The sequence below is a fragment of the Myotis yumanensis genome, unplaced genomic scaffold (genome assembly GCF_028538775.1).
Source record: "Myotis yumanensis isolate MYYU_CA2020_CCGP unplaced genomic scaffold, mMyoYum1.0.hap1 SCAF_2, whole genome shotgun sequence".
Classification (NCBI taxonomy): domain Eukaryota; kingdom Metazoa; phylum Chordata; class Mammalia; order Chiroptera; family Vespertilionidae; genus Myotis; species Myotis yumanensis.
In genome coordinates this window covers 12196929-12209979 of record NW_027223753.1, presented here as the reverse complement: position 1 = coordinate 12209979, position 13051 = coordinate 12196929, and the positions used below count along the sequence as shown (strand labels likewise).

General features: G+C 46.6%; 1 protein-coding gene across 1 annotated transcript; it reads left to right on the top strand.

Moving 5' to 3' along the window:
• Window positions 1-5776: 5776 nt before the first annotated feature.
• MUL1 (mitochondrial E3 ubiquitin protein ligase 1) lies at window positions 5777-12367 on the top strand. The gene is made up of 4 exons (XM_070403165.1): window positions 5777-6045; window positions 9324-9411; window positions 9779-9899; window positions 11557-12367. The coding sequence occupies exons 1-4, from the start codon at window positions 5926-5928 to the stop codon at window positions 12284-12286; spliced, it is 1059 nt and encodes a 352-aa protein (XP_070259266.1). The 5' UTR covers window positions 5777-5925; the 3' UTR covers window positions 12287-12367.
• The last annotated feature ends 684 nt before the right edge of the window (window positions 12368-13051 follow it).

The following is a 13051-nucleotide window of genomic DNA, read 5'->3' as shown; positions in this document are numbered from 1 at the left end:
CTCATGCATTCAACAAATATGTATGGAGCGTCTACTGTGTATCAGGCACGATTGAAGAGCTGGGGATGTGGAAGTAGACAAAACAGAAAACCTCTGCCCGTGTGAGCTTATATTCTATGGCAGACCAATTACAAACATGCAAATGATCAAAACAAAGCAGGGGAGTGGGAAGGGAGAGCCGGTACAGGGGAGTCAGGATTCCAGTTGAGATTAGGTACAGTTGGGAATAACTGAAAAGTCAAAACAACGGTGGCTTAAAGCGACAAAGTTCACTTCTCTATTCAAGGTGTGGGAAGTGCTTCATAGCCACTGAGGACCCAAGCCCTGTTGTTGCCCTGCCATCCTCACCATCTGGCTTCTTACCTCATGATCCGCCATCACTGCTGGAGCTCCAGCTATGTTGAACGAATTCCAGCCAGCAGGAAGAACGGAGTACAGGAAGATATGCCTCCTTCCCTTTAAGAACACTCCCTGGAAGTTTGATGGGACATTTCCCTTTCCTCTCCTTTGTCTAGAACAGTGATGGTGAACCTATGACACACGTGTCAGAGGTGACATGCGGACTCTTTTTTTGGTTGATTTTTCTTTGCTAAATGGCATTTAAATATATAAAATAAATATCAAAAATATAAGTCTTTGTTTTACTATGGTTGCAAATATCAAAAGATTTCTATATGTGACACGGCACCAGAGTTAAGTTAGGGTTTTTCAAAAGGTTCGCCATCACTGGTCTAGAACTTAGTCCCATGGTTGTACCTCTGCAAGGAGAGCTTGGAAATGTAGCTTTTTTATGTGCCCCGTTAAAAAGAAGAGGTTTGATTACCAAGATAGAGTGGATGGGACAAATATTGGGGTGTAAGTAGCTGCCTCTGCCACAGGTTATGGCAGGGATTTGATTAGATAAGGCTTACAAAGGATTTGGTACAGAAAAAGCACTCAGCAGATATTAGCTACATTTCAACACAAAGGCTTCTTAATGTGTGTGCTCTGGGGAGCTATTGGTACAAGGTAAACATCGAGCAGATGGGGAAATGGGCCTCAAGGGTCTTCAGTGACTGACCACAGAACTGCAAGGCAGCAGGTCCTGGCGGTGGGTGTCACGTGGGTCTGCCTGGAAAAGAGCAAGGTGTGTCAGGGATGACTGAGGAGCCCTTGAGATCCTGGGGACCATGCCCCACTTGATTTGAGCCTCTGGATCCAGCCAACCCTGAACTTTTCAGCTATTTGGACCAACACATTCCACGTTTTGCTTCAGTGTGTTACAGTTGGGCTTCTGCACCCGTCACTGAAAGAGCCCTCATAAGTGCAGTTCTGTTTTTATCTGTGTATCTGCTAGGATGCTCTGGGTGGTGGTACTTGCCAATGACCAATTCACTGGGCTTACACAATGAGATTTACCATCTCACTGACAAGAAGTTCAAGACTATGTATTGATCTGGGTGGCAGCAATATGGCTTCAACAGTTATGTCACCTCCAGATACACTGGTTAGAGGCAGAACAGGGACTATCTCTTTCAGTTGTGCTTCTTAAAAAGAATATTTTTATTGATTTTAGAGAGGAAGGGAGAGGAAGAGAGATAGAAACATCAATGATGAGAGAGAAGCATTGATCAGCTGCCTCCTGCACGCCCCTACTGGGGATTGATCCTGCAAACCCAGGCATGTGCCCTGACCGGCCATCAAACTGTGATCTCCTGGTTCATAGGTCAACTCTCAACCACTGAGCCAGGCCAGTTTGTGCTTCTTAAGAGACGTCCCTGAAGTTCCTCAGCAGACCTTCCCCTATAGCTCATTGGCCTGAACTGGATCACATGCTCCTTCCTAAGCCAATCCCTGGCAATGGAAACAGGACTACCATGATTGGCTGGGGCCCAGGCCAAGGTCCGCCTCTCTGCAGCACAAGGTCCCACAGAGGGTCCCACATTTATCCTTTCCGCTCTAGTATCAACAGTCTGCTTTCTCTTCAAGTTCCATTCCATTTGCCTCACACATAGACAGTTCCCTCCCATCTTGAGGAAAAATGACCTTGCACCCTTTCTAGCCACCATATTTTTTCCTTCCATCAGCGTTAGGTGGGCTCTTGGCTGGCAGAACTCAAAGGAAGTTACTGAGATGTGCAGAAGGGCTCCATATCCAGCGTTTTCCTCTCGATGGACAAAGGCTCAGGGCAGAACCAGGGCCCAGGAGGCGAAGTGCCAGGGATATAAGGTAGTTGTGAGGTAGTGAGTTCTCCACCAAGGGAATTGTTTCGGCAAAGACTGGTGTCCCTCTCTGAGTCAATGCAGAAGGGCTTCTCCTGTTGGGAGTCAGTTTGGAATGGGGTTGTTGATCCATTCATTCATTTAGTCAACAAATATTTATTGAGCACCTATTATATACCAGGTACTGGGCTAAATACTGAGAATGCAGCAGTTAACAAGATAGGTACAACTCCTGGGCTCATTCAAGTTGTACTTGTCTTGTTAACGGCTGCATTCTAATAGCTTAGAATTTAGCAGGGGAGAGGGAACCTAAATGAATAATTATACATGTAAGTGTATAATTACATATGTGGTAGAATGATCCCTGAAGTTGCTTCAAATAAAAGATTTATGATTCTGTATATAAAATGGTTGGCTTAGTGCCTGGCACATAGTAGGTGTTCAGTAAATGTTACTATTGTTATTTCCTAACCATAGAAGCCCATGGCAATGTGTTTTTCTCCTCTGAACTTCTGTATTATTTGTGTCTCTGTATTACTCATTTGCCATTCAGCTATCATTAAACTTTTATGTATCTTGTGACTACAACAAACTTAAAAAAATTACAATATTACCTACCCAAATGATGTTGAATGGATTTAATTGGTTTAAAAACAATTGTTCAAATTCACCCACTTCCGTGCCCATGTTTTGCAAACCAAGAACACAAATAATACAAGGAGAAGAATTCCTAACATGCTTACCCACACCTCAACTTCTCTGGGCCAACAGCAGTCAGAGCAGAAGCAGGGATATTACCCCCTTCTCTGTCCGAGAAAACGAACGCTCAGATCAGTAAAGTGGTTTGCCCAGTACCTGGGGAGGAGCTGTAGCTTGACTTGAATCCCAGCTGGAATACAGATGGGCAGCTGAGACTCAGGAAGGTGCTGGGACCTGCCAGAGGTCACATGGCTAAAAGGCAGAGCAGATAGAGGACTCAGGGCGCCGACTCCCAAGCCTGTCCTGAGCCATCCTTTCCCAATACCCAGGGTGCCAGGTGCCTCCCCCTGACCAACAGGTGCTATTAATACAGTAACTAAGGGGAGGGGCCGGATCCTGCACATCACAGCGGTGATGGTCACCGGGCCTGTTGGCGGGTCTGAGACCTAACTGGGCCCCTAGATACAGCCCAGCGTGGGTCCACAGTGAGCTCCAGTGGTCCCTTTAAATCTCCAGACCCTCACCCACCTTTCCTTTATCTCCCTTCTTTACGCCACAGGCGGGTCTACTCTCCCTCCCCCTTATTTTTGCCTTAGGCATCCTGTGCTCATTGCGCCTCCTTGTGGCTAATAGTATCCGCTGCAGCCTTGACAGCATCTGTTCCTGGGAGAATCCGAGATTATAGAATGTGGAAATGGAAGGACGCTTGGAGATTATTTTACAAATAATTTCCATTCCCCCTCGCCTCCCGCAGTGGGATTCTGGCTTCCAGACGAGTTTCGCAAATTGGCTGTCATTGAGTATATCTTTGAGTAGGAGGGACACGTCAGGTTCAGGGTTGGAAATGACCCCCATCTGTTTACAGAACTCAAATCTCTTCCCTTGGGAGGAAAGTAAACTGCACCCCTCTTGCTTGCCCTAATTTCACTGGGCCTGGGACGGTAGATTTCCTGCCTCTGTCTGCTTCTTCGCAAAACCCTAACCATCCAGAGAGCAGAACCTGGCTCCTTAACAACCTAGTGCTACTCTCGTAGCTGGGATGCAGTTTGTAATTGTTGGTTATGGAGTGACTGGCATGTTCTTCCTCTTTTTTAAAATTCAAGTTTGGTTAATTCAAAATATGATGTACATTCACACTCAAGAAGTACAAAAGATTAAAAAGTGGCTCTGTTCTCTAGCCACCCAATTCCCCTTGAGGGAAGCAACCAACATTTTAGCTTTTATGAATCCTTCTAGAGATATGAAACAGTATATTTCTCTCTTCTTTTTATTTTTTATTTTTTAAAAAATATATTTTATTGATTTTTTTTCAGAGAGGAAGGGAGAGAGATAAAGAGTTAGAAACATCAATCAGCTGCTTCCTGCACATCTCCTACTGGGGATGTGCCCACAACCCAGGCACATGCCCTTGACCGGAATCGAACCTGTGACCTTTCAGCCCGCAGGCCGATGCTCTATCCACTGAGCCAAACCGGTTTTGGCCTCTCTTCTTTTTAAAGTAAATGGACTCATCTTCAAACAGTTTTTCAGTCTGCCTTTTCACTTTACTATGCTCATATACACATATTTAAAACTTTATGTAACCAATTCACTAGTTATAACATTTAGATTGTTTTCACTCTTTTGTTATGAAAAGTGATGCTGCAGTGAATAATCTTGTAAATTGGCCATGTTCACATGTGTACCTATGTAGGAAGAATTTCTAGAAGGGGAATTGCTAGGTCAAAAAGGAGTCGATGTCCCCACACCTTTGCCAACACAATGTGTTATCAAACTTTTTGACAAGTTCCATTACAAAATTAAATATAGATCTCATTTTAAGTGTGTGTGTGTGTAAAAATTTATGATAACCTCTTGGGTTGAAAATCAGCAAAGGTATCTGGTGGTGTTGGCAATCTGTAGATTCTTCTAGCTTCATATTCATAGAATGTAAAACTCTTGTTTGACTCCAAGAATAATTAAGGAATGGGGTAGAAAAATGTCAGGTACAGCCAGCTGCTGTATTAAAGAGATTTTACTTGTTGGGAGCAATTTACCTAGTCTTTAAATGTGTTTTATATACATTGAGTTGGGCCAACGGGGACATTCCTATATTTTCACGGTACATTCCTATATTTTCAAGAATTTAAAGCATAACCCATAGGACAAATGCTTTGTAGGTTGATGTTCTGGATAAGATTTTGGGTATCTCTTGATTATTTTAGGGAGATCACTATAGAGGTCAGAAAACAGTCTCTGAAAACTGCTTCACAACCGTGCTGTAAGGAGTAGATGGTATGATGTCTGTGAAACGTTGTCATAATACTTGACACGTAATAGGCATTCAATAAAAGTAGCTGTAATTATTAGTTAATAAACAATAAGTTATATGTGGTGATGGCAGGTTAAGGGGCTACTTTGGTGATATAATCTGCCCTTTTGGAGTAAGGGCTCTGGAGTCTAGTAAATGCCTCGCTAGCACTCAGTGGCAGTGTGATTTTGAGCACATCCCCACCTCTTCGGCTTGTTCTCTCATCTGTCAAGTGGAAGAATAAAACCCAAGTCTCAAGGTTTGCCCTGAAGCTTAAATGTGTAATACTCATAAATGCTTATTACCCATTCTCTTCTTTCCTTCTAATCTAATGGTGGAGACATCGAACAACATTAAACAGCCCCCAAACCCTATGAGATCAACGGGACCGCGATTAGGTAGACGCGGGCCAATCAATTGTGGTCGGTGCGCCGCGAGCGGAAGGCGAAAGGATCTAGGAGGGAAGAGGCCCGGCTCGGGAGGCCCCGCCCCTGGGGACGCCGTGGCTGCGCGGCCATCACCCTGGCAACACCACCTTCCGGCCTGCTCTTTCCCCGCCCCCCACTTCCGGTGTGGGATTACGAAATCGCTTGGCGACCCGATAAGGGTTTCCGGGAAAGATCTCCTGGGCCGGGGGTGCGGTCCCGGGTGGGAGCGAGGTGGAGGGAGAGTTTGGGGCCTGGGTCGCGGGGCCTGACCTCGCTGTCCCCCCTGCACTCGGGGTTCGGCGCAGCCATGGAGAACGGAGGGCGGCCCTCGCTGGGCCAGTTCATCCTCCTGGGCACCAGCTCCGTCGTCACCGCCGTCCTGTACTCCGTGTACCGGCAGAAGGCCCAGGTCGCCCAAGAGCTCAAGGTCAGTGCTGTCCCCCGCCGGTCCTCTCTGGCTCCGGTGATGGTGAGCCCGCAGTTCGCCTGGGGCCGGTCCGCCGGCGGAAACTCCCCAAAAGAGGAAATAGGCCCCGGAGGGTGTTCCCCGGGGCAGGAAATGGAGGACCGAGGACCAGGATTCGGGTATTGGGGTGACTGCTTCACGACTCCTTTTCCGCCAAGCCCCTCCCGTGATTCAGAATATGCATCTTGACTTCAATACTTGATTCAAAACATTTATTGAACATGTAAGTGCAGGCTCTGGGGATATCGCTTGCGTAGAACAGACAAAAGCCCCTGCCCTCATGGAGGTTCCATTCTACTACAACCGAGACCGACAATGGACACGCAGATCAGGTGGTATGGCAGGTGGGGATGCTGGAGGAACGGAGGTTTGCTGTTTTAAATAGGTGACATTTGAACAGAGCCAGGAGGAGGTGAGGGGACCTGCAGATGTCTTGGGGAAGCGCGGTTCAGCAAGGAGGGAACAGCAAGTACAGAAACTGCAGCTCCTCAGCTCTTTGCTTCTCCAGACGCTTCCTTTTTTAATATTTTAAGTTACTTTAAAAGTAACACTCTTCAGCTGCACTTTACAGCTTACATAAGACGTTCCCCTCTTGTTATTTTTTTCCTGCACAGTAATTTTTGAGATAAAGTGAAAATTGCCTCCAGGTTGCAAATCAGGAAGTTGGGCGTACAGGAAAGGCCTTACAGTTACTGTCAGGTTGAAACTGAAACTTAGATCTTTTAGTTCCACTTGTGGGATTTTTTTTTCTTTCTCTGATTGAGGACATTGCTGTACTGTGAATGGCCCACGAGAAAGAGGTGGACCTCATTAGGTTGGAAACAGGGCCCTTATCTTTCTTCTGATTCAGTGCTTGATTAGATGCTCAATAAATGTGGATTCGTTTGGGCTGGCATTTTTACACTACAACAGTTAGGGTTTAATTGGACATTTATTTGAAAGGTGGATTCCTAAACCTACCAACTTCACTATCAGATTGTTTTCTGTTAGTGTTAATTGTGTTAGAAACAAATGTGTGAAATTCCCGCTGTGAGAGGAGTTTTGGAATCTATCTGCAATGAACCAAGTTACCAAACAATTGAGTCTGTGGTGTGAATGGGGTCCTAGTGAGATTCCAGCTCCCCTGTTCTTCGCCTAATTGAATAACCAAATTACTTTGGAAGTGATTGGCTATGAGTGTAACTGATACTTCACTTCCTGACTCAGAAATCAGGCTGCATCAAGTGGGCCTCATGTGGGATTCTTTGAAACAGTGAACCCCCCAGCACCCATTTTTGGATGACCTTAAAAGCTTTGCCAATTAGTTCCTAAGTGAGGATGAAATGGCCCCTTCTTGTAAAAATATTTGGGACTCCTAATATTTTAGATTCTATTTTTTTAATCAGATTACAGGACTTGTATAGTCAGGTTTGTGTGTTATCACTGTGTATTTCTTATCGTGATGGGAATGCATGTTTATTGCATGCCTACTATGTGCCAGCCTCTGGGCTAGATTCTTTACATCTTAAGATTCATATAATCCACATAAAAATTCTGTGAGATCATTCTCCCCATCTTGTACACTTTTGAAAACCGAGACTTAGGTAAATTAAGTTGCTCAAAGCCACAGGAGATGCATTGAAGCTTGATTGAGTCCCACGTCTTTCTGAGCATACTCCTCTTCCAGCCCTTAAAACAACTCTAACTGGCCATCTCCTGGTGGATACTTCACCAGCTGTGTGACTTGGGACAAGTCACTTCCCCTCTCTGAGCCTCAGTTTTCTTATCTGTAATTGAGGTTGATAATGTCTACTATATAAGGATGGTGTATGCATTACATGGATTTATAGATTTAAAGTGCTTAGCAAAGTGCTATGGCATATGTCAGAGCGTATGTATTCACCAAATACATATTGAGTGCCTGCTATGTGTCAGGCTCCGTTCTCAGCACTAGGGGGACAGCAGTGAACAAGACAAGCAGGGCCCTAACTTTCCTAGAGTCTAATAGTCCAGTGGAGGAAGACAAATAATAAAACGAGTAAATACACCGTGTTAGCTGTTATGGTATCATTTTAAAAATTTTCTTCACAGTGTAGGTGGTTAATAAGTGTGTGTTGACCTTGCTCATTTACTGTGTAGCAGTAGCTTAATCTTAGAGTGACCTTAATATGTGTGCAGTATCTCATCTCCTTTGTAGAGGTAACTTATCTGGCACCCTTAAGATTTGTTGATGGGAATACTGTGAAAGTGGAAACTGTCCTTCATTCATCCCTGAATCCCTAGCGCCCAGCACTGTGCCTGGCACATAGGTGCTCAGGAAATGTTTATTGATTTGATAACTTTTTTCATAGTTTTGCTAGAGCAGTAACAGGCTTGCTTGGTTCCCAAGCACAGCAGGTGGGAAACTGAATTGGAAGGGGTGGGAGAACTAGTGGTTGTCAGAGGAAGACAGCAGCAGATGTCGCTATGCGCACCTGATTGTGAAAGGGAAGAGACAGACTGAAATAGAACAGTGTTTGGCACCAAGTAACAGATCCTTGCCTATAGAGCAAGGCAGCCCTTTATGATGGTGTACAATGCAGGGCGTGAGTTCATAAAGGCCTGGTGATAATGGTGCCTACCTGTGCTCCAGCTCCTACCATGTACTTTAGATGCTTTACACATGAACCTTTGGATGTATGGTTCTATATTGTCAAGAAGAGATTGAAATATTTTCAGCCTATGGTATACAGATTGATTCATAAGTTTCATTTAATAATGAAGATGAAAAGGAATGTATATTTCTATTAACTGGAGAAAGGATATGCCCAGCTGGTGTGGCTCAATGGTTGAGCATCGACCTAGGAACTAAGAGGTCATGGTTCAGTTCCCTGTTAGGGTACATGCCCGGGTTGTTGGCTAGATCCCCAATAGGGAGTGTGCAGGAGGCAGCTGATCGATGATGTTTCTCTCATCGAGGTTTCTATTTGTCCATTCCCCTCTCTTCTCTCTAAAAAAATCAATAAACATATTTTAAAAAAGGGAATATATGTGACACCCCGTTCTGCAGATGGCAGAGGGAGGCAGGGCCCCATGCCTGTTTGTATGATAAAACTTCTCAGACACAGCTTTGGAGTCTGAATCTCCTATAGTCTCCTTCCTGCCTGATTTCCTCATTCTTTCAACACGAAAAAAGTAAATAGTCTTTCTTTTTTTTGGCCTTTAGTTTGATTGAACATGTCGGTATTCAGTAGTCAGTTTAATATGTTGTTTGCCTTTAGGGAGCTAAAAGGATCCACTTGGGTGAAGACTTAAAGAGTATCCTTTCAGAAGCTCCAGGGAAATGTGTGCCTTATGCTGTTATTGAAGGTATGTTTGTTTATTGGTGAAATGAAAAGTAACTTCCTCTTCTAAAAGTTTGTTCTTGCCTGAGATGTGTATATTTGGGGCAGTAGTCCAGAACTTGGACTTGGGGCTCAGAAAGACCTGGAGTATTGCAGTGTGACCTTGGGGTTGCCCAGGCTTTCTGAACCTCTGTTGTCCATCTCTAGGAGAATTTCTACCTCACAGGGTTGTTGTAGTGCTCGGAAGAGCACCCACAAAGCATAACTTATGTTGATCATATTGTCACCATTTTGATTAGTGAAATGAACTCAAACTAAAAACAAAATTTAAATGACCTTAAAGGGAAGGGCGGAGCAGTGCTTCAGAAATAAAATAATTGGTTTCCATTTAGGAGCTGTTCGGTCTGTTAAAGAAACGCTCAACAGCCAGTTTGTGGAAAATTGCAAGGGGGTGATTCAGCGGCTGACGCTTCAGGAGCACAAGATGGTGTGGAACCGAACAACCCACCTCTGGTACGTACATATGTAGCCTTTCTCCGCTGGCTTAATGATTTCAATATTTATTAAAATGATTTTGTGGATTATTTTGCTTTTAAATGGAGTACCATTTTCCCAAATGACCCCAGTGGGTTTTTGTTGTATTGTATTTTATTTTTTTATTGTAGTAAGAACACTTCACAAAATCTACCTTTTTAACACACTTAAGAAAAATATTTTAATTGATCTCAGAGATCAGAGAGAAAAGGAGAGGAAGAGAGAGAGAAAGAAACATCAATGATGAGAGAGAATCACCAATTGGCTGCCTCCTGCACGCCCCCACTGGGGATCGAGCCTGCAACCCGGGCATGTGCCCTCACCAGGAATTGAACCTCGACCTCCCAGCCCACAGGTCTAGGCTCAGCCACTAGAGCCATGCCGGCCTGGGCCCTTTTAAACAAACTTTTTAGTGTAACGGTACAGTTTTGTTAATTAGAGGCATACAGTTGTATAGCAGATCTCTAGAATTGGTTCATCTTGTGTAACTGAAACTTTGTACCCATTCAATAGCAGCGTCCCTTTTCTTCCCCTGCCCCTAGCCCTTGGCAGCCACCATTCTGCTTTCTGCTTCTGTAAGTTTGACTGTTTTAGATACCTCATATAAATGGAATTATGCAGTGTTTGTCCTTCTGTGAGTGGCCTAGTTTGCTTAGCATAGTGCTCTCCAGGTTTATCCATCTTGTTGTGGATGGCAGGATTTCCTTCTTTAAATAAAAAGTTTATTGATTTCAGAGAGGAAGGGAGAGGGGGAGAGATATAGCAACATCAGTGATGAGAGAGAATCATTGATCGGCTGCCTCCTGCACACCCCACACTGGGGATCAGGCCCTCAACCTGGGCATGTGCCCTGATTGGGAATCGAACCGTGACCTCCTGGTTCATAGGTCGGTGCTCAACCACTGAGCCACGCCGGTGGGTAGGATTTCCTTCTTTTTATGCTGAATAATATTCCTCTGTGTTTGTGTGTGTGTGGCATTCTTTCTCCATGCATCCGTCGATGGACACATAGGCTGCCTCCATGTTTGGCTGTTGTGAACAATGCTGTCGTGAGCATGGGCGAGTAGATCTCTCTTCGAGATCCTGATTTCAATTCACTACCCAGAAGTGAGATTACTGGATCATCTGGTAGTTCTGTTTTTAATTTTTTTTAAAAAATATATTTTATTGATTTTTTACAGAGAGGAAGGGAGAGGGATAGAGAGTTAGAAACATTCATGAGAGAGAAACATCGATCAGCTGCCTCCTGCACACTCCCTACTGGGGATATGCTCGCAACCAAGGTACATGCCCTTGACCGGAATCGAACCTGGGACCCTTCAGTCCGCAGGCCGATGCTCTATCCACTGAGCCAAACCGGTTAGGGCTGTTTTTAATTTTTTAAAGAATTGGATATTTATTTTAAAGTGGCTAAAGGAAATAGATGGTAGAGGTGATCTATGATGGTATTTGTTGCCCACTGATCGCCTGAGAACCTGACAAATCGAGGCACTTGGATAATATTGATTTCTGTTGTCCTCTTCTAGCTGCGTCAGATTTTACCGTGTCCTCTGGCATGTATGCAACCTCCATCTCTTCCTGGGTGTGAGGTGTTTGCTTGTCCTTTGTTTTACCTTGAGTTCTCTTATTGTTTTAGGAATGACTATTCAAAGATCATTCACCAGAGGACCAACACGGTGCCCTTTGACCTGGTCCCCCACGAGGAGGGCGTGGGTGTGGCCGTGCGGGTGCTGAAGCCGCTGGACTCCGTGGATCTGGGCCTGGAGACTGTGTATGAGAAGTTCCACCCCTCGATCCAGTCCTTCACTGATGCCATCGGCCACTACATCAGCGGGGAGCGGCCCAAGGGCGTCCAGGAGACCGAGGAGATGCTGAAGGTTGGGGCCACCCTCACGGGGGTGGGTGAACTGGTCCTGGACAACAACTCGGTCCGCCTGCAGCCCCCCAAGCAGGGCATGCAGTACTATCTGAGCAGCCAGGACTTCGACAGCCTGCTGCAGAGGCAGGAGTCGAGCGTTAGGCTCTGGAAGGTCCTGACGCTGGTGTTTGGCTTTGCCGCGTGCGCGACCCTCTTCTTCATCCTCCGAAAGCAGTACCTGCAGTGGCAGGAGCGCCTGCGCCTCAAGCAGATGGAGAAGGAGTTCCGGGAGCACGAGGCCCAGCTGCTGAGCCAAGCCAAGCCCGAGGACAGGGAGAGTCTGAAGAGCACCTGTGTCGTGTGTCTGAGCAACTTCAAGTCTTGCGTGTTCCTGGAGTGTGGGCACGTGTGTGCCTGCACCGAGTGCTACCAGGCGCTGCCAGAGCCCAAGAAGTGCCCCATCTGCCGGCAGGAGATCACCCGGGTGATTCCCTTGTACAACAGCTGACAGTCTCGAAGCCCCACGGTTACATGAAAGGAAGCCCCTTTCAGGGGTTTTATCTCAAGGCCTTAGAAGAGTATGGGGGGAGGGGGGAGGGGAGGGGCAGCTGCTATCTCCAGGTATGACTGAGGGAGACGGGGGGGGGGGGGGGGGGGGGGGGGGGGCGTCCAGACCTCACACTCCAACCTGAGGGAACCCTTCCCGGCACAGGAGAGTCCAAGCCCAGCCTGGGTGGGTGTGCTGGCCTGGCCTCCCTCCCCGGAGCCTGCCACGTGTGACTGAGCACCTCATCGCTCCGGCGCCGGAGCCAGTGATCTTCAGCTCGTGCCCCCGTGTCTTCGGGTCCTTTCTGGTGACTCTGATTCTTGTGGACTTGAGCCTTAAGTGACTCAGAGGCGGGCACACTGAGCCCGCCTCTCGGAGCTGCCTCTGGAGAGACTGTCTGGGTCTCTCTTCCTTTTGCTCACACCCCGGGAGAAAATTGTAAGGCTGGACACGTCACTGTGGCCCTTTCCCCTCCCTGCTTGCCTCCTAAGTGCGTGCACCTGTGCGTCAGGACAGGAGACGGAAGTCCAGCGCCTGCTTCTCCCGAGCAGGACACGACTCTGAGCAGCAGATGGAGGGCATTCACCTGAGGGTGGGAGTGGTGGGCTTGGGGGCCCCAGCAGGAGCGAGGACGGCCAGCTGGCTGCCCCCCTCCTGGTGTCTCTGCTGCCCCCACCTGGCGGGGACCGGCTTTCCCTGCCTGAGGGGAGCTGCAAGGGCCTCACC

Excerpts from the sequence above, each read along its gene's own strand:
- MUL1 (XM_070403165.1), top strand. The coding sequence starts at position 5,926 with ATGGAGAACGGAGGGCGGCCCTCGCTGGGCCAGTTCATCCTCCTGGGC. Across the intron at positions 6,046-9,323 it reads AGGTCGCCCAAGAGCTCAAG|GGAGCTAAAAGGATCCACTT; the intron begins GTCAGTGCTGTC and ends GTTTGCCTTTAG. Across the intron at positions 9,900-11,556 it reads AACCGAACAACCCACCTCTG|GAATGACTATTCAAAGATCA; the intron begins GTACGTACATAT and ends TTATTGTTTTAG.